Source organism: Erpetoichthys calabaricus, chromosome 6, assembly GCF_900747795.2.
Source record: "Erpetoichthys calabaricus chromosome 6, fErpCal1.3, whole genome shotgun sequence".
Taxonomy (NCBI): Eukaryota; Metazoa; Chordata; class Cladistia; order Polypteriformes; family Polypteridae; genus Erpetoichthys; species Erpetoichthys calabaricus.
This window is the reverse complement of record NC_041399.2, coordinates 138,530,055-138,552,493: the sequence shown is the minus strand read 5'-3', so window position 1 is coordinate 138,552,493 and position 22,439 is coordinate 138,530,055. Positions and strand designations below refer to the sequence as shown.

Here is a 22,439-nt window from a genome sequence, read left to right as displayed (position 1 = left end):
CAGTCATGTTTTTAATGCTCCCCAGACTGGCTGAATGACCTTATTCTGCAGTTTGGCAAGCAGTAGGTAGCAGGCCACCTGCTGCGCTATTTGTAGGGCAGTATTTTGGAACGGCTTCAGCCACTGCCCTACATCCTTCCACAGAGCTATAGCCTGTGACTGGGTCGGCCTGTCAGTCAAAATGACAATCTCTCATCTTAGCCACCTGCCGGTCTGGGGATGCCCCATATTTCATTGAGGCCTTGGTCTTATGGGGGGAAACACTCTCCCTTCCGAGAGAGCATAGTAAGCCCCCTTTGCTTTCCCCCTAGGGACCAGCCCAATCCTGTGTGCCCCTCCCAAACACTCCCCGTGTTTCTTTTTCTGCCCGGTGACGTGTTTTGGGAGCGGAGCCTGTACCTGGTCTTTCCTAATCCCAGTACGTACCACCCACTTGGATACTCAGCCACGGTACTTTCCCACCTGGTTTGGTTTCAGGTCCTGTCCCCTTCTCGTCGGGGATCCATGCATCCTGCAGACTACGCCACTGTCACAAACTCAAACAAGAGCCATAGCAAGGTTTGGGGCAGCCACTCGTATATTGTGTATCCTGGCTGCAAAATTGAAAAAAAAACAAGTGATAGCACTGGTGTGCACAGATCAGAGTCCAAAACAGAACTGCCCTCCTGTGGAGGGGAGGGAGGTTTCATAGAGAGTCTTGGAGAAGTGACGTCGTCCTCGGGGCCGGGACAGGAAGTGACGTGTTCAGAGTCGAGGCACTGGAACCTGGTGTGATTTCCCAGAAAAGGTCTGCTAGGAACTCAGAAAGAAAGTTAGTGCACCCTGCTGCCCCCTTGGTCGGGTGAGTCAGTACTATTCTCTAAGCCCTTTAGCTGCCTACTACTCACACGTGTGTGTATATGTGTATATATATATATATATATATATATATATATATATATATATATATATATATATTTTTTTTTTATATATATAGATATATATATATAAATATATATATATATATTATGTAAGCCCCACTGACATTAACAAATTTAATGTTTTTCTTTTCTTTTAACTATTTCTTTGACATTTTGTAAAGTGTCACGCTTGGGTTACAAAATTGCACAGAAGACAATCTGGAAGTTGAAGAGACTGGAATTTTATTCAAACACTGCAAACAAACATTTATCTTTTAAAACTGTTTCACACGTGCTCCTTGAAAAGACTTAGCACCTCCGCTTGTCAATTAAAAGCAACCAAGGACGACTTCTTCTTCAGAGAGAGAGAGAGAGAGAGAGAGAGAGAGAAAAGCAGAAAATCAATTTAACAAACTTGAGAGAAGCCCGTACAGGCTTTTTCACAAGGCACAGAGCCGGCCAGAAGGGAAAGGAGAAATGTCGAAGGTAGTCTGTCTATGTTTCCTAGGGGTTTCCTACGGTTTTTCCCAGGGGCATCTGTATCTTTTTGGGGGTACTATTAGCTTCACAGCTCACAAAAGCACTTTGAACTACATCCTGTGTCTTAAAATGTGCTATAGAAATAAATGTTATTTGTCATGTTAACAATTGTCAAACATATTAAATAATACAAAAAGGTTTTACTGCAGTAGTTCCTCACTTGTTTCCACAGTCTAAATTTGATTGACAACAAGTTCAGTGGAAATATAAACCCTAAATTTGAAAAAAAATATGAAATCCTTGAAGATGGTGAGGGTAAGATGGATATCTTTTAAAATTTATGGTTCCATGGGTAGAATATTAGTACAGAATAGCTAGTTCTGTGTTATTAATTTTATTGTACTTATCCACTTGGTGCCACTGCTTCTCCTTCACCTGCCTTCAAAGAGCAAAAAAAGTTTTCTTTGAGTGATAAAAATTGACTCACATTTCAAGTTGATCAAATCTATCACAGGCTGTGTTGTGAGCCACCATATTTTCTCTACAGACCAGTCAGATGAGGCTGATATAATCTGAAAGCAGCAGAGATGTAACTTTTAGATTCCTAAATTGGATATTGTCTAATCTTTGTTGTACCTCCTCTGTTAGTCACTCATTTTACTTGATTGTTGCAACTGGCCCTTTGTCGTCTGTATCCCTGACCATACCCTTCTCTATATTGTATCTAACTAGAAGTAGCATCTTCACTGTAGCATGTTACCCTGCCTTGCTGAAAGCCTCTAGTAATTGCTTCCTGTGGTGTGATCAACATAAGTGATGACCACTGTATGTGTTTTGCAGGACCTATGCCATCAGGAAGGTAAGAGATGCCTTCAGAGAGAAAAAGCATGTGAAGGATCCCAAAACCATTGAAGATTTGGTAGACAAGGCTAGAGAGAACCTAGCAATCATTCAGCGGCAGGTAGGCCTATTTTAACATGAACATATTTGTTAACATAAAACAGCTTTTTGCTTTCTTTGTTAATTTCTTTTTCTTCAGTATAAAAGTTGTCTTCATTTGATAATTCTAACTGAGTGGCATTTTGCTTTAGCATTATTAAACATACATGGTTCTTTAACTATAAAAAATATGGTGAAAGGAAGCCATTACAGGCTTGCCAAATAATGTCCTGATTCTTTGTTTTCATATGGTTTATTCCTATTAATTGAAATAACACAGAAAATACAATGATCAAGTCAGGTTAGGGAGCATGTACTGGTATAGAGCGTTGCTGCACCCATCACACGATGAAACAGCTTCTGATCCTGGTTGGCAACCCCCAGGACAGACATACAGTACAGTCCCACCACCTGGAAATGAAAATCTATCTGCCATAACCAGATGTTGCGTGGGCATCCCCTTTGGCCTGGTCTTGCCACTCGAGCCCTCAATCATGAGGATCCTGTTAGCCGGATCACCCTCGGGGAATCGCACAACATAAAGACATAATAAAGACGAATAAAGACAGCAGCTTTTATAGTTTTTCTTTCTTTGGTGGTAATTTTTCAATATTTGTGTACCATTGACTACTGGTGGTTTTATTTTCATTTTGAATCTGTATTGCTTGTTTATTAAGTGAATTGAGCTTAATTTCACAGTAGTTTTGGATATGTAATGTGTAGAGTGTTCTGCATTAACATTTATGAATACAGTTGCCACTCTGATTTGTGAGGAAACTTCACTAAGCAGCATTGTAAAAGTATGAGTAGACAGGCAGCATGGTGAAGAAAGCTGATGAAGTAGGCAGTTTCCCAAGAAGGTTTAAGTTCTTTGCTGGGTATATACAGAGGCCGACAGCAGGAATCCATTTGAGTCCATCAAAGGCCAATTAACTGTTTCTTCCATCTGTGTCTCAATCATTTTTTCATCACACCTCCTATTCCTCTAGTACATTGAATCTGTTAAGAAAGGTGAGTGCTGGACAAAGTCAAACTTATTTTCCATACTGTGTTTTGTTTGAGGTTATTCAGTAGCATAATGAAATATCAATTAATTAAAGAATCTGATTTTATTACACCAGATATTAGCATAGAGTATTCATTGTTTCTGCACTTGTTATTGTGGCTGAAAATAAAAGTCCATTTTCCTGGAAAGCTGTGCTATCCTCCGGTCCCCCCCATAAACCCCAACCAAACCTGCTGTTGTTCTCTGATTTCTGATCCATCAAACTATCTGAGGTAATTGCATAGTTGCATCACATCTTTGTTGTCTGGCGATTCATCATTAGCTAAGGATATATTATTCTCTGCCAAGACATGAACTCAGTATGCAGCAGTTGTAGCTGATCTATCTATCTAACACAATGACTAATGCACTCTCTTAATAAATCTGCATTAGTGAAGTTTTTATTGTGCTTTTCTAGTACCTATGCAGCTTTAAGGAAGCACTTCATGTTGAGTTAGTGAATGGATGAATATTTTCCTGCTGTGATTTTTAGCTTGCTTTCAAAACCTTTTTTTTTTTTTTTTTGGCATCACGCATTGTACGCTTTTTTGACGACTATTTCATTGCAAATCAGACAGGTAGACTGAGTCTTTTGAAATGCCTTTTATAAAGATAGTACCACTTATTGCTACAATGATGATTCTCAGGGTTAGTTTCCCCTTCAGGTATTTTGACAGATACGTTTTTGCTAGCTAAAGTGATCATATAACTAACATGCAGTGTGAATATTGAATGTTCCCTTCATGGCTAATCAATACAAGTGAGATAATTGGGAACACTCACAGTGGATTTTCAAGAGAAAAAAATAATTCAAATTATTTAGCTTGCTCATTTAGAATGAGGTAAAACCCCACCAGAATAAATTTAGTTGAGCATGTGCTTAATGATTCCTTAGCTTGGATTAGTATTTGAAAGATGCCATTTGATTTAATTTGAGCATAATATGAATGAGTAGGTGACTGGATGGGAGTGTCCAGGAGTAAATGAGTGAGTGTGCCTCCTATGTGTGTATCAGATATTTGTGTGCGCGTAGGAGGAGGAGTGAGTACCTGACTTAGACCCACCATGGCCCAAAGAGTATTTGCTCTGTGGGAACTTGGCCCAAGATTAAATCTACACTATATGGCCAAACATTTGTGAACACCTGTTAGACATCTCATTCTAAAACCTTACACATAAATATAGAGCTCTGTCTCCCACTTTACGACTCTAAAAGCCTCTACTTTTCTGGGAAGGTTTTCTACAAGTTTTTGGAGTGTGTCTGTGGGAATTTGTACCTATGCAACAAAAAGAAAATATTTATGGTCAGGCATTGATGTTGCACAACAATCCGTGTTCCTTTTCATTCCAAAAGTGTTCAATAGGATTGTGGTAATGGCTCTGTGCAGGCACTAGGAGTTCCTCCACCCCAAACTTGTCAAACCATATCTTTATACAGTGTATCCGGAAAGTATTCACAGCACATCACTTTTTCCACATTTTGTTATGTTACAGCCTTATTCCAGAATGGATTACATTCATTTTTTCCCTCAGAATTCTACTCACAACACCCCATAATGACAACGTGAAAAAAGTTTACTTGAGGTTTTTGCAAATTTATTAAAAATAAAAAAACTGAGAAATCGCATGTACATAAGTATTCACAGCCTATGCTCAATACTTTGTCAATGCACCTTTGGCAGCAATTACAGCCTCAAGTGTTTTTGAATATGATGCCACAAGCTTGACACTCCTATCCTTGGCCAGTTTCGCCCATTCCTCTTTGCAGCACCTCTCAAGCTCCATCAGGTTGGATGGGAAGCGTCGGTGCACAGCCATTTTAAGATCTCTCCAGAGATGTTCAATCGGATTTAAGTCTGGGCTCTGGCTGAGCCACTCAAGGACATTCACAGAGTTGTCCTGAAGCCACTCCTTTGATATCTTGGCTGTGTGCTTAGGGTCGTTGTCCTGCTGAAAGATGAACCGTCGCCCCAGTCTGAGGTCAAGAGAGCTCTAGAGCAGGTTTTCATCCAGGATGTCTCTGTACATTGCTGCATTCATCTTTCTCTTTATCCTGACTAGTCTCCCAGCCACCATGCTTTACTGTAGGGATGGTATTGGCCTGGTTTCCTCCAAATGTGACGCCTGGCATTCACACCAAAGAGTTCAATCTTTGTCTCATCAGATCAGAGAATTTTCTTTCTCATGGTCTGAGAGTCCTTCAGGTGCCTTTTGGCAAACTCCAGGCGGGCTGCCATGTGCCTTTTACTAAGGAGTGGCTTCCATCTGGCCACTCTACCATACAGGCCTGATTGGTGGATTGCTGCAGAGATGGTTGTCCTTCTGGAAGGTTCTCCTCTCTCCACAGAGGACCTCTGGAGCTCTGACAGAGTGACCATCGGGTTCTTGGTCACCTCACTGACTAAGGCCCTTCTCCCCCGATCGCTCCGTTTAGATGGCCGGCCAGCTCTAGGAAGAGTCCTGGTGGTTTCGAACTTCTTCCACTTACGAATGATGGAGGCCACTGTGCTCATTAGGACCTTCAAAGCAGCAGAAATTTTTCTGTAACCTTCTCCAGATTTGTGCCTCGAGACAATCCTGTCTCAGAGGTCTACAGACAATTCCTTTGACTTCATGCTTGGTTTGTGCTCTGACATGAACTGTCAACTGTGGGACCTTATATAGACAGGTGTGTGCCTTTCCAAATCATGTCCAATCAACTGAATTTACCACAGGTGGACTCCAATTAAGCTGCAGAAACATCTCAAGGATGATCAGGGGAAATAGGATGCACCTGAGCTCAATTTTGAGCTTCATGGCAAAGGCTGTGAATACTTATGTACATGTGCTTTCTCAATTTTTTTATTTTTAATACATTTGCAAAAATCTCAAGTAAACTTTTTTCACGTTGTCATTATGGGGTATTGTGTGTAGAATTCTGAGGAAAAAAATGAATTTAATCCATTTTGGAATAAGGCTGTAACATAACAAAATGTGGAAAAAGTGATGCGCTGTGAATACTTTACAGATGCACTGTATACCTGAGTTTGTCCACAGGGGTACAGTCACACTGGAACAAAAAAGTGCAATCCCCAAACTGTTGCCACAAAGATGGAAGTACACTTTTGTCTAAGATATTTTTGTGTTTTGTGGCATTAACATTACACTTTAATGGAAACAATGGGCCTACTCTAAACCCTGAAAAAAAGACCCAAATCAATATCCGTTCTCCATCAAACCTTCCAGCAGGGGTTATGCAGTCCAGAGTCCACAAGTCAGGGTTCTCCTGCAGTTTGCCAAGATGCTTCCATCAGACTACTGGTGCTTGCCATTGTGCGTAATCATCTTAGGCTTGTGTGAGGCAGCTCAGCCATGGGGAACCTGTTTCTTGAAGCACCCAGTGCACAGTTGTTGTGCTGCTGTTGCTTCCTAATACAGTTTGGAACTCTGTTGTGACAGAGGATTGGTGGTTTTTATGCATAGCCCCTGGTATCAGCTTAGTTCATTTTACTTAATCATACTTCTTTTTCTCACTCACTCTGGAAAGATAACTCAGTTGACATTATAAAATAGGCAGTATGATATGGCAAACTTCGATCTCGTTGGATCCAAACATTTTTGTGCTGTAATACGTCTAGTGCAGGTGTCGGCAACCCGCGGCTCTGGAGCCGCATGCGGCTCTTCAGCCTCCTTGTAATGGCTCCTTTTGGCCTTGACAAAAAAAAAAAAAACATAAAAATGAATAACGGCAATTTCTTAATTTAATTTGTATATAATATATGTAATATATATAATGTTTATTTACTACTACTACTGTTATACACTTTAACATCTAATTTTTATTTATAATTTGTCAACTAAAATATGCGTCACATCTACGTCTATAGCCCTCGCCTTTACCTGCAGGTGGCTTCTGGAGTGTGCGACCCCTGCACTAACCATGAATAAATCCCAAAAATGAAAAATCCCAGAAGAGAACAGAGAGTTTAATTCTGCGTGGACAGAAGCATTTGCCTTCAGCGCCAACGACGCTGGCTTACCGGTGTGCTTAATATGTGGCGATAAATTATCGAACAACAAAAAATATAACGTTGAAAGACATTTTCGAAACAAGCACTCAGCATTCACTGAAAAATACCCAAGTGAAGATGAGCGAAAGAGAGCAATTTCGGAACTGCAACGGAAAGCTGAACAGAGCAAACATACTTTCAAAAAGTGGATCACTTCTCCACAATCAACTACAGCTGCTAGTTTTGTGGCAGCTCAAGAGATCGTAAGGAGGGGTAAGCCGTTCACAGACGGAGAATACATGAAAGAATCGTTCATAAAAATATCAGAGCATCTATTCTCTGACTTTAAATGTTTTGGTGTTTGAGCGCATGATGACAGTGTTTGCCAGAGATGTACAGAAAGGTTCACTCTCTCACTTCCCCTCCCTGAGAGAGTTCAAAGCAGTGAACATTCACATAAATTGTGATTATTTCCACCGTACAATTATTGCAATGCAAGCTGCATTTAGAGAAAGATTCAGTGAGTTCAGAAAGAAAAAAAACACTCTCTCCTTCCCTGGACATCGACCCATCCCTGCTGAACACATCCGCATTCACAGGAGTAAGTAAGCCCGATCTAGAAATTGAACTGGCCGCATAGCGGATAAAGATTTATGGGTGTCCAAGTTCAAATGCCTGACAGCGGATCTTGAAGAAGTCGCCCGTCAGAAGGCTACTCTCGCTAAAGAGCACAAATGGACTGATATTGAAAACCTCCCCAAACCCGACAAACTTGTTTTCAATACATGGAGTGCCATTCCCGAAACATATATGAACATGAAAAAATATGCATTTGGAGTCCTGTCCATCTTTGGCTCAACATACTTATGTGAGCAAGTTTTCTCAAGCATGAACTTCATAAAGTCCAAATATCTCTCCCACCTCACACATGAGCCTGCAGTCCTGTGTGAAGGTCAAAGTCACATCGTATAGCCCCGACATAGAACAACAACAACATTTATTTATATAGCACATTTTCATACAAAAAGTAGCTCAAAGTGCTAGAGATGATCTGCAGCGAACTTCAGAAACAGAAGTCACATTAAACAGGTGAGAACAATAGCATTTAATAGGCTAATATTTAAAAAAAACAAAAAACAAAAAAAAAAACACATTTATTTCAGACCCGGAGCTGATGTAGGTTTTTTTGTATGTTCAGGTGCTTCAGTTGATTGCTGGCTGAGAGGGAAACCTGAAGAGGATGAGAGCACACTGAAATGGAATTTTATGTTTACTTTTTTAAAGCTGCTAAGCTACTGCTAAATGTTTTATTTATATTAAAGTGGGCTAGTTTTTATTTTAATTTTATACAGGTATAGGAAGGACTCAAATAGGCCTGCAGAGTTCAGTTAAATTTATTTCAAAGTAGGCCTACACATGCACACTGCACTTCTGTTTGTTGTATTCCGTGGTTGTAACATGTAAAATCTAAAAAAAGATTAAAACTTTTAAAAGTTTATAAGCTGTGTTATGTTTTGCGGCTCCAGACTATTTTTCTTTGGAGGAAGAGGGAGCAAAATGGCTCTTTTGATAGTGAAGGTTGCAGACCCCTGGTCTAGTGTATATAGGTATTCTAGATGAAACACCAATATACTGTGGTTGAAGAGAAAAATCTCTACTGAGGTTGCTTTTATATAACTAGAACAATACTCAAATGGGATATGTAGTACTTTGCACACTGTATTTGATATTTCTTTTTTAATTTAATTCCCTGTAAACAGAAGTGAAAACAAAATCAAGCCCAGTGCATGCTTTAACTGCCTTCTCTACCTTATGAGTCCAGACCTCTCTCTCGCTCGCTCGCGCTGCCTGTGTGTGTGTGTGTGCGGCTCTCTCTCTCGCTGCCTGCCTGTGTGTGTGCGTGCGTCTGTCTCTCTCGCGCTGCCTGTGTGTTTGTGCGTCTGTCTCCCTCTGGCGCTGCCTGTGTGTGTGTGCGCGGCTCTCTCTCCGCTGCCTGTGTGTGTGCGTCTGTCTCTGTCTGGCGCTGCCTGTGTGTGTGCGCGGTTCTCTCTCCAGCTGCTTGTGTGTATGCGTCTGTCTCTCTCGCTGTCTCTGTGTGTGTGTGTGTCGCGCGCTCTCTCGCTCTCTCTCTTGCTTGCTACACAGGAAATGCATAGGGAGAGACTGAACATGTACAAACTGAAAGGGAAACTGGCTTGTTCGTATACCGAGTGTGTGGTCGTGAACCAAGGCAGAACTTTTTGGTCGTAAACCGATTTGTACTTGTACCGAGACGTTCGTGAACCGAGGTTCCACTGTACTGTGTCATTAACATGATTTCAATGCCACAGTTACAAACTTCACTTTGAAGTAGTTTGTTTTTTTAACTTGTGATTAGTTTGCTTAAAAAACATTAAATGTTAACATGCCCTTTTATGTGTGTAGTTTTTAGTTAAAAAAAAAAAACACTTGTTCAAATTAATTTGAATTTGCTTGAGCTTTCCCTTTGCCCCTTGAATAAAATAAAAAAAACATAACTTGGCGAGCCTTCTTTTTGGCTACTGCTGTAGTAAATCAGAGGCATAGTATTAACTGTCTCTGGGGAGTGCTTATAGAGGCCATGTAGACCATAAATTTATGGCCAAAATGCACACCTTACTAGGTCTGTAATTAGCAAAATATTTCTATTCCTACTGAAGCATGGCTTTCAGTTCTTGCTTTGAAAAAAAATCATGTGTGCATTTCCTAACCAAATTAATTGGTGTGGTTTTTACCTCATTACTTGAAGCAAAGCAATGGTCTGTACTGGCTGATCTATAGTCCTGATTCAAGAGGTAAATATGAATTAGGTTATCTGTTTGAGATGGAACAACTTTTATTTTTGCTTTGTTGCAGATTTAAAGAAGGCATCACAGGGAAGTATAACAGCTCCTTTTGAAGAGTTACCCTAAGTACTAAGGCATTAGTATCAATTTTAACAGTGAATTGTGCTCTCACTGGTGTTAAAGTACATAGCAATTGGTCACAGACACTTGCTTATGGTGTAGTTCTGTATGGAAACACAGCGGGTGCAGTAAGTTATTATTGACTGTGTATTCCTCCCAAGCTGTGTGCCCCATTTTTACTATTCCTGTGGAAGACGGGTAGCAATTTTTCATAATACATAATAGAAATAAATTTATTTTATGTTCCATTGAGTAGAACATTTTAATAAGCCTGTGAGTTGTTCTCTGCATTAAACAGCTTGTAGCATGGTCATCATTTAATAAATGGTGTGCTTGCATGCTGCTTATGTGCCTGCAGGTACTTTTTTTTTTTTTTTTTTTTGCTGCTGTTGTATTACAGATTCAGCTTGATCTTTGGAACATTGTAGTAAAAAGAACATAACAGAAGTGAATGTTGTGTCTTGGATATTTATGCAGTACTATTTTTAAAATAAGATAACCATGATTTTCTTCAATAAAATACTGTTTTCTCTGCCTTTCATTACGGCTGTTCACAATAGGTTTGAGTAGAGCATACTGCAAAGAATTAAATGGTTTTCTTGTCAATCTCCTTCATCACACACATAATAATGTCTTTGTACAATGCCTTCAAAACTATCACTCCTATCTCAGTCCTAGAAACATTTACTCATTTATATTTTCATTTGTATACAGCAAAATAAATGTTTTGAATGAAGAAATACTTTTATTGTCATTGCACATTTCCTACACAATGAAATTTGTAGTGTAGTCTGTAGGATGTACACATATCTAGTCATCCAAAATGAATCTCAATTTACACCAGAATAAATTTACATAGAAACTTCAACCTAAAACATAGAATACATACGATTCTGAGCTGTACTGGAGTTCAGTTCAGTGATGGCTCTAGGAAAAAAGTTGTTTATAAGCATTTTAGTGTGAGTCTTTAGGGTACTACAGCACCTACCTGATGGTAGCAAGGAAAAAAGGTAATGGCAGGGGCGAGTTGTATCCCTCCAGATGTTGCTAACTCTGCAGAGGCAGCAAGTCTTGAAAATATCCTCCAGTGAGGGCAAAGGAAGTCCTATAATTTTTTGAGCTGTGTTAATGACTCTCTTTAATGCCCTCCTGTACGCTGCTGTGCAGCTGGCTTACCACGCTATACTACAGCATGTCAAAACTCTCAACAGAACAGTGATAAAAAGACATGAGCAGCTCCATAGCTAAATTGGTCTTCTTAAGTGTCCTTAAATACTAGAGCACTGGTGAGCCCTTTTTAACTAGGGCAGATGAATTGGTTGTCCATGTGAGGTCGTCAGTGATGTGACTTCCGAATACTTGAAACTGTAAATTCTTTCCACTTCTTCATCTATGATGTTTAAGTGAGAGTGATCCTCATGTATTAACTGAACACCACTCTACCAGTTTAGCAACTTCATCTCTGGATACCATCTCATCCCCTTCTGAGATGAGCCTCACCATTGTTGTATCATCTGCAGATCTGAAGTTTGTATTTGTACAGTGTATGGTGACACAGTCATACGTGTTGTGTCCTGCAGGGGGCACTCACTCCCAGGGAATGAGTTCTATTTGTGATTGTAGCGTGTTGCTTAACCCAAATCTGTATAGATATAACATAAGAGACGATACCCCTCCCTAGTGATACGGCATTAAGAAATCACATAGGAGAAATAACTTTTTTTTAATGTCGGCTTACTTAGCTGGACTTTCAGTCTTTGTTTGATTCTGCAATTCTTCCACTCTGAGTAAGCAAGTCATTTCTTCACCAGCTATTATTAGGTTTGTGCAATAGACCAAGAGTCATTAGTACAGTTACTTTGAATCTTGGTAGAACACCACCTTTTTTCATTGATAAAGGACCACCACTAAATTGGAGTGGTTTGAACAACCACTAAATTGAGTGGCCAAACTAAAATACTTGCTATACTAAATGAAGAAGGATGAAGGGTAGAGCAAATACATAACATAAAACAATGCTTTGTCAAACATATGTATAATACAATACAGAGCACTGTGTGGCAGGCGGCTGGGGAAGGACCAGAGGAAGGATTACGCCTCCTCCAGACCACGAGGGGGCGACCACCCTGATGGCTTTGGGGACCATGGGAACTAAGCTTGGAAGCTCAACCCTATAGGGGCCCATGGTCACAGCCAGGGGGCTCCCGGATGCCTGGAGAGCTCTGGTCTTTAGCACTTCAGCCACATCCGGAGGTGCTGGGGGGAAGACGACCAGGGATACCTGGATTGCTTCCGGGTGCGCGGCCGGTACTTCCGCCACACTAGGGAGTGCCGTCAGAGGTTAATCGGGAGGCATCTGGAGCACATGCGGGTGATTATGGTGCAACTCAAACCACCTACACCTGAACACCAGCAAAACCAAGGAGCTGGTGATGGATTTTAGGAGGCCCAGACCCGTCCTGGACCCCGTGATCATCAGAGGTGACTGTGTGCAAAGGGTACAGACCTAAAAATACCTGGGAGTGCAGCTGGATGATAAATTGGACTGGACTGCCAATGGTTAGCTTTTTTTTTTCTTTTTTTTTTTTAATTCACTTTTCATTCTCGCAGTCGCATTCAGAATCAATCCATACAACCCCATCTGACATAAAGACGCGCCATAGGTCTGCAGTGTACCACGATGCATACTACCGCCCCCCCCCCCCCCCCCAAAAGGGTTCTGACACACAAACACTGGCGAAGCTGCCTTCTTCGTATCTCAACGTCACTTGAAATCAGCAGTTCTTAGCATTGCACCACGCAAGCTGTCGTATCAACCACCAACTGTAACTTGCTTTCTTTATTCTTCGGTTATAGTCGAATAAAAGTGCACTTTTATTTATGTGAAAACAGCTGTGTCAGATGGGGTTGTATGGATTGATTCTGAATGCGACTGCGAGAATGAAAAGTGAATTAAAAAAAAAAAAAAAGGCTAACCTTTACCAGTATCATAAGTTACACTGGCTGTTACAGACTGAAATCAAATTTATGTTGTTATTCTAAAATTGTAAGAATAAGAGCAGTTCACTTCTCGAAGTGGAGCCGTGCGGGATCGAACTCGCCACCCTCTGATTCCCAGTCAGGAGCTGATACCATTATGCCACCGCGGCAGTTGTAGTAAGTGTGTCAATGTGGCATGCTAACGTGGCTTTTTTTTTTTGTGCAGTTATATTTTTGAATAAAAGCGCACGTGTTCTCTTATTTGTACCTTTTGTGAAAGTGTTTCTTTGATATATGGACTTCAGGCTTCATACGTTATATAGTTTGTGCCTACATTTTGTCATTTACTATTAGAATATGAAAAACGTTTCTGTTTTAAAAATGTGTTTGCACAGACTACTATAGAAACAGAACACACATGAAATGCGTGTATTCCAAATAACGCTATATTATTTCCACTCTAAAACTCCACTTCAATCCCAGATACTGTAATCAAATCAAGGCAAGGCATGAGCTAGGAGAAGTTCGTTCTAAGTCGGTGGGGGGATGGAATAGCTGGCTGCTAGTAGCGTGTGTTTATCAGCACATTTAGATGACAAAAGACTCTGGCGGAGAGGTGCAAACGGATTTAAGACGCAATTTAAGGTGGGACGGATTTACGAGTTTTTTCGTAGGCTCTGGTAATTCTAGTGTTAAAGGCAATGGGCTTCTACCATTCAGTTAGAGGGGAAGTAACACTGCCTCGTCCATACTTTATTCCTACATATATACCACCTTACATACATCTCACACATACCTGGGGATTACATCTAAATTCTTAAACGACAATAAGACATAATATACATGAACAAATGGAGTAAAACTACTGTATTACCATACCCGTACTGCGATTGCTTTTCACCTTTTCCATTTCATTCTTCCTTACTATTGCAAACTCTGCTACTTGCCGGCTTTTAGCAGCAAAACGGGAGTACGCAGTGTGATGGACGGCCGGCAACTTATCCCAGCCGACACATCCAGGCTGCTAGATGGCGTCTCCCAAGCAGCATTGAAGTACCCAGGATTCCCGCAGGGCACCATGGGAGATGGAGTTCGGTTTCACAGCCCTGTTGGGGACCCATGGGGCCACCGTGGGACGCTGCAGGAAGACAAGGGGATTTTTATTTCCCGCATAGCCCGGAAGTACTCCCATGTCACGGGGATGGAAGAACTGAAGTACTTCCGGGCTGAAGAAAAATATAACTCTTTATCTGACCCGTAAGTGCTATGGAATAATGTGGACTGAAGGACAGGAGCGCTTCTGGGTCAAGGACTATTTAAAGGACTGTGGGAAACCCAGCAAGGAGAGCTGGAGTTGGGAGGAAGTGTGATAGAGCTGCTGGGTGGAGAGGAGGATTTATATTATATTTGTATTATTGAGTATTGTGGAGGTGCTTTGTGCACATTATTGTAATAATTCATTACTGGGACTTTTTACCTGGGGCCTCATGTATAAACGGTGCGTATGCACAGAAATGTTGCGTACGAACCTTTCCACGCTCAAATCGCGATGTATAAAACCTAAACTTGGCGTAAAGCCACGCACATTTCCACGGTAACTCATTCCTTGACGTACGCAATTTATCCGCCCGGTTTTGCAGACTGGCGGCACCCAGTGTCAAAGCAGTGCTACTGTTCCTGTGTGATCACCCTTTCATTCTTAAATCCACATTCCTGGCGCGGCTTTATAAATACACTGAAATTAACTGCATATTATTAGTGTAATGCATCTGATTGTAATTAACCTGTAGCAATATAATGGTCCAGGGAATAGCCATAGTATTCCAAATACCATAACTGCTTTAGCGTTGTAACTCTCACTGCATGTTCTTTCAGCTGATCCCGTTAAGGGTTGCCACAGCAGATCATCTTTTTCCACATTACTCTTACTGCACCACTCGGAGTATTTATATCACTGTATCTGAGTGGGAAATCACAGCAGCAGCTGATTGGAAAGAGAATTATCGGTACACAGCATGAAGCAGATGCTGCCTGAGCCACAGCAAACGCTTTAGTCCCTGTACAGACTTCGCGGTTTAGAAACAGTTTCATCCCAAGAACTCTAAACACACTAAATCAGTCCATCAAGTGCTCCTTGTAGAAATATTTGGACTTATAAGTACAATTACCCCACTGTAAACTTGCACTACAGTTATAATATTGCACAACCTGCGCCACTTTATAAAGCGCGTATTTACATGTGATGACGGTATTCATTTCTAAGACGAAATGCAGCAAAACATGTTGATTATATTATACAGATAAAACTTTAACTTCATTTAAATAATCTGTATTGTTTATAATTAAACATGTGAGGACACGGTGCTGCAGCGCTAGCTAGTTCAGTAATTGTTCCTGCCTTGCGCTGTATTCTTGCTGGTGCTGACGCGACACTGGAAAGATAGACGGATATAATAATTAAACACGTACTACTAAGATATTTCAATGTTCCTTAAAAGTTTTGAAGAATCGAAGTTCTAAGCTTACAGATGGCTTCACGTCTATTACATAGCTTATTGTGTGGCGATTGAGTTTTTGGAGAAAGAAAAGTAAGGACAGGAATTGGAGGTTAGTACGTTTGAAAGAGACAGTACTGCTGTGATAAATTATTTCATTGAAGGTCGCGCATGGCGCAGCAAGCCTCTTGCGTGAGATATGAACAAGCACTGCGCCACCGTGTTCCCATGTTTAATAACATGCTTTCATTCCTATCATCATGAAAAAGATATCACGTATACATCTCAGTACTTTAATTATTCAGAGAGCTGTAATATCACGAATGTAATGGATTATGTGTCCTGTCGGAGAAAGAGAAAGCCCGTTTAAAATACAGGTAGTGATTCATACACATAGAGCACATAGAAGATCAAATACAGAACAAAGCATTTAACATGCCACTTTAGTTACAATGGGATTTGAGAAACTAGTAAATTAAACGATTTTAAGATGAAGTTTATGATGTTCTACTTTAATGGCAAAATAAACTACGTGATTAAAGTGGAAATTTCGAGATTAAAGTTGACATTTCGTGCTTTTTTCCCCACTGTGTGCCTTTTTTTTGTCTGTACCCTAATAAGCTTTCATATGACACTCAGAACGGTGGGCTACGACTTGCTTTTTCACGGCGACTTTGATATGTGATTTCTTTTTTATTTCGGGCACTGTGCGACTTTGTGAAGTTGAGCCTTCGAGTTTCTCCGACACACTGTCACTCGATCAGCTTCCTTTTGTTGATTATACCACTGTTTAAACCAACAAACAGTACGTTTTTCATTTGCCTCCACTTGGTATTCGCTGAAATTCTTATATTTTCTCCCGTGCTTTTCCCATTGTCTTTTCACAGAAGGCTATTTATATTGATTTGCATATTCAAAGAGGCGTAATTCTGGGAGGAGTTGGGGCGGGACAGAAGGCGCGTGCACGTGCGTTACTTTTCACGCAAATCGGGATTTATGTAGTAGAAGAACGTGAAAGTATGCGTGCGCACAGATTCCTGCATCTGGATTTTTCTGTGCGTACGCACAATCCCGCTTTTGTGCTTACGCCATGTTATAGTGTGAGTTCTACGCACGGCGTTATACATGAGGCCCCTGGTGTTTGGACGTGTTGTCTGTGGGTTTTACGGGGCAACAGCGACCCCTAGTGTCACAGCAGCCATGCGTGCATAGAATGAAAACTGCCCATCAACTGACCCACTAACGAGGTTAGTCCGCTTAAAAAGAGGACTCCGCCAAGCCAGTAAGTGAAGGCATTATCTAAAATAAAAAGAAATCTGATATTTATCTGAATAATTAGCCAACATTAAGGGTCTTAGGGGGAATCTTCACTTTATGAACCTTTCAGCACTGCACCTGTCAACTCTTTACTGTACTTTATTTTGTTAAATAGCAGCTGCTGCTGGTTCTTCCGGCTCTCCTCACTGACAAAAGACCCGGTGATGGTTCTACTACCGTCACACAGACATCATCACATATTCTCATACATTATTTTTAACAAAGCATATTCTCATACTCACTTAAATTTCTTTTACAATTGCACTTCATTCAGAGTTTTTTTTTAAACATACTAAAATCTCACTTGAGGTTGTTTTTTTTTTTTTTTGTTTTTTTTTTTAAATGTAAGTTTTCACAGTTCAATGCACTCCTTGCCGTTCACTTTTATATTTACTTATCAGGACAGTCAAACATTCAGTTCGGCTTCATACGGCTCTGGTGTCCAGATCAAGGAGACTCCATGGTGAACCAAGTCTGCAGCAATCAAGGAAAAAATATTTTCGCGCCAATCTGATTCCACGACAGCAAGGACTGGATCCACACATCACAAAACCACGCAGCACAATTCCAGAATAAGAAAGCATTCCCAGAAAAAGCTATGCAGTCACGAAGAATATAATGATTCAACCGGGAAAACATACAAGTTTGAACCTTCTCATTGCTAGGCAAGAGTGCTAACCACTTCACCAGCACATGCTTTACCGTAATAATTCTTAAAACGCTCAACCTCCATACACACACATCGGGCACTTTCTGATTCTTAGAAGAAATTGTTTCCCTTGTTTTATATTATTAACAAAAGAGCATTTTACCTTTAAACTTGATCAGGTTGTGAAAGGAAAAATGTTTTTCGTATTTATGACAGTTTTAAACCTAATTTTTTATATAAGATCAGACTTCTTTCTGTCATATGAGAAGTTGTCTCATTTTAAATCCAGACTTATCCAGTGCATACCTTCCTAAAGTATGGCCAGTATTCGCAGGAAGGTAACTTAGAGACATGTGTCTCATTGCAAGTTAAAACCAATTATTATTTGTTCTTTTTCCAATTTTAAGTCAGAGCTGTTTATATTTTAGTGTTATTTGTGTACACAGTCTGGAGTTTTTTTTTTTTTTTTTATATAAAACAATTGAGGGTCCGTCGGATAGTCGAGCCTCGGATTCAGGAGGAACAGTGTAGTTTTCGTCCTGGTCGCGGAACAGTGGACCAGCTCTCTACCCTTAGCAGGGTCCTGGAGGGTGCATGGGAGTTTGCCCAACCAGTCTACATGTGTTTTGTGGACTTGGAAAAGGCATTCGACCGTGTCCCTCGGGGAATCCTGTGGGGGGTACTCCGAGAGTATGGGGTACCGGCCCCCCTGATAAGGGCTGTTCGGTCCCTGTACGATCGTTGCCAGAGCCTGGTCCGCATTGCCGGCAGTAAGTCGAACCCGTTTCCAGTGAGAGTTGGACTCCGCCAGGGCTGCCCTTTGTCACCGATTCTGTTCATAACTTTTATGGACAGAATTTCTAGGCGCAGCCAGGGCGTTGAGGGGGTCCGGTTTGGTGGGCTCAGGATTGGGTCACTGCTTTTTGCAGATGATGTTGTCCTGTTTGCTTCATCAGGCCGTGATCTTCAGCTCTCTCTGGATCGGTTCGCAGCCGAGTGTGAAGCGGCTGGGATGAGAATCAGCACCTCCAAATCCTAGACCATGGTCCTCAGCCGGAAAAGGGTGGAGTGCCCTCTGAGGGTTGGTAGCGAGATCCTGCCCCAAGTGGAGGAGTTCAAGTATCTCGGGGTCTTGTTCATGAGTGAGGGAAGAATGGAGCGCGAGATCGACAGGCGGATCGGTGCGGCATCCGCAGTAATGCGGGCTCTGCATCGGTCTGTCATGGTGAAAAAGGAGCTGAGCCACAAGGCGAAGCTCTCAATTTACCAGTCGATCTATGTTCCTACCCTCACCTATGGTCATGAGCTATGGGTAGTGACCGAAAGAACGAGATCGCGAATACAAGCGGCTGAAATGAGTTTCCTCCGCAGGGTGTCTGGGCTTTCCCTTAAAGATAGGATGAGAAGCTCAGTCATCCGGGAGGGGCTCAGAGTAGAGACACTGCTCCTCCGCATCGAGAGGAGTCAGATGAGGTGGCTCGGGCATCTGATCAGGATGCCTCCTGGACGCCTCCCTGGTGAGGTGTTCCGGGCACGTCCAACCGGGAGGAGGCCCCGGGGAAGACCCAGGACACGCTGGAGGGACTATGTCTCTCGACTGGCCTGGGAACGCCTTGGGATTCTCCCGGAAGAGCTAGAAGAAGTGGCCGGGGAGAGGGAAGTCTGGGCATCTCTGCTCAAGCTGCTGCCCCCGCGACCCGACCTCGGATAAGCGGGAGACAATGGATGGATGGCTTATAAAGACTGTGTTATCACAAGCTTGTAATTTAAGCAATACTTACCAGATAACTTCAATAGCTTCGTAATTTCTGTGTGTTTTTGATTTTTCTGCAGGATGATATATTAACATTTTTAACACGTTTCATGACACTTATCAGTGTTGGGGGCTGTGTTAACCTGATTATATCAGGCAGGTACTTAGTGCCAATAAACTTTTTCTACTGTTGTTTTAGTGAGTGCAGTCGAGACTTTATGGGTATCATCGGCACCGAAGCTGTTCAGTTTTAAGTAACGGACTACCGACCCCTTATGTAATAATAAAAAAAAAAAATTTCAGTTTGTATATTCCATGTGTCTGTATGCACCAACTCTTAACATGCAGTTTTTCATATATTTTCAAAGCTTTTTTTTTTTCCCCTCACAACTGCCTCCCTCCACTATCGAAGTGAAGATCCCAGTTCATATTGACTGTACCAGCAGTATTTCTTTGTTGAACTAAGATGATGGATGTCATATGCCAGACTAAAACTTCCCCCCTTTTACCTTCTTGCCCCGGAGCTCTGACCCGATCGAGTTTCAAGACTGCCCCTTGCACCTTTAGGAGATTGATCTCTCCTTCCAGTTCGGACCAGGCTATTGGAACAGTAACTCTGCCACGGGCGTCCATGACTTGTGTGCGCAACCATCCCGGCATCCTTAGTATCTGGCCGGTTCCTTCTGCACCAACATTATCAACAGACGCAATACATTATAAATACAATGTGGTTAGTAAATTAGCCACAATACCATCCTCGTCACCAGTTGTTTCCTGCAGGGGACCCTCATTCCCTGGGAAAGAATTCTTTTGTGATTGCACATGTTACTTAACATGAATCTATATAGATGTAACATAAAAGACGTTACCCCTCCCTAGTGATACGACGGTAAGAAATCACACAGGAGAAATAACTTTGTTTAATGTCAGCTTACACTGCAGATAGTAAAAAAGACGAATGAAGCCTATTGACAAGACCCGGTTCGGGAGTGGAGTCTGTTGGTGTCGTCATTGCAGATGCGGAAGGCATTCTCAGGAACAGGTGGTGACGTCTTCTATCCATTCGTTGGCTTCAAAGGTGTACCTGGCAATGTTCCAAGGCTTTATACATTTTCTCCATGTCCAGAGCCCCCTTCAGATGAGCATACAATTCCAAACAGGGCAACCATTCACTCCAACTTTGTGCTGACTTAACAGGTAAAAAATAGTACATGCTTACAGCTTCCTACAGTCTGAATGCACATGGTGTCCATTTGTCCTAGTCCATCTTTTTGTCATATTGCTTGCCTGGCAGTTCTGTGTGTTCACTTCTGTACTTAGTCTGTCTAAGTGAGTAAAAATCAGGTTTTATAAGATATATTTGCACAGAGTCCAGTGACATATTAAACTTACACGTGTACAGGGTATATAGAAGGGGACTTGGCACAGTGTTGTGACACACTGGTGCTGAGGATCAGTCTTGAAGAAAAATGATGACCAGGTTTAACTAACTGGCCTGTTGTATAAAAAAGTCCCTGACACAAATACACAGAGGATTACTGAGGCCCAGCTTCAGGAGTTTAGTGACTAACCTGCTGGAGACAACAGTGGTGAATGCAGAACTGTAGTCCACAAACAGCATTCTCACAAATGTCCCCTGTTCTAAATGGGGTTAGTACTATATGGAGAGTTATGGCAATAGCATCCTCTGTGGAATGGTTTGCCCTATAGGCATACTGATGCTGATCAACTGTGCGAGGGATAATAGATTTAATGTGTTTTAAGACCAATCTCTCAAAGCATTTTGTTATAAATGGTGTGAGTGCCACTGTGTGTGGTGTAATGGTTATGTCTTTGGACTTAAAAGGTTGTGGGTTCAAATCCCACTACTGACAATGTATGACCATGAGCAAGTCACTTGACCTGCCTGTGCCCCAATTGGCAAACCAAAAAGAATGTTGTAAGTCTCCTTGGATAAAGGCATCAGCCAAATAAGTAAATGTAAATGTTCTGTATTCGTTTAGACTGCTGATGTTAGACTGTTTGGGCACTTGTATGATGATAGCCAACTTCAGACAGGTAGGTACCTTAGCCTGTGCCACAGACAGGTTAAAGATGTCTGTAAACACCTCTCCCAGTTGATAGGCACTCTACCTGGAATATCACAGGGCTGTCAGTTTTAAGAAGGCCGCAGGGCTTTGAGGACTCGCCATACTTCATCTGTCTGTATAATAAAAGCATGATTAATGGAGACTAATCAGGGAGTAATTGTACTGTCTGACTGTTTTATCTTGAAAAAGTCAAAGTAGCAATTGAGCTCTTCTGCCAGTGAGACATTGTCCGTGGGTAGGTTTTTATAGCTCTTTTAATTTGTGAGATGCTGAATGCCCTGCCATACCCATGCCAGATCCCAGATGATAAAGTGATCCTCAATCCTTTTGCTATATGCAGCTTTGCACCTTTAATTCCTTTTTTTCAGGTTTCTTCTGCCAGCACTATACCATACTTTATCCCCTGATGTGAGGGCTGCATTCATTTCCTTCAGTAGGTTTTGAACCTCTTTTGTCATCCATGGTTTTCTATTTGGAAAAACACTGATATGTTTGTCACTAGTGACATTTTCAGTGCAGGTCCTGATGTAGCAGAGAACGGCTGAAATGTATATATCAAAGAACAGATCCCAGTTAGTACACTGAAAGCAGTCCTACTGTTGTAGACATGCTCCTTCAGGCCATATTTTAACAGTTTTTGTACCAGTTTTTACTAAGTGATCTGTAGGCTGGAGTTAAGAAGAGTGATAAATGATCTGGTTATCCCATATGTGTGAGGGGTGAGGCTGTGTATCTTTTTCTAATATTTGAGTAGACACGGTCCACTCTGTTTTTCCCTTTGGTTGCACACTTAATGTGTTGGTCAAGTTTAGGAAGCAGAGTCTTTAAATCGACATCATTAAAATCTCCTGCGACAGTAAGGACCGCATTGGGGGAAGGA

The 22,439-nt window shown here is 41.5% G+C and overlaps 1 protein-coding gene across 1 annotated transcript in view; it reads left to right on the top strand.

Moving 5' to 3' along the window:
- The window catches only part of LOC114653563 (LYR motif-containing protein 4), a 379,770-nt gene that overhangs the window by 72,898 nt on the left and 284,433 nt on the right, over window positions 1-22,439 (top strand). The window contains exon 2 of the mRNA XM_028803950.1: window positions 2,220-2,340. Within this exon, the coding sequence (XP_028659783.1) occupies window positions 2,220-2,340 (121 nt within the window). The remainder of the gene's footprint in view (window positions 1-2,219; window positions 2,341-22,439) is intronic.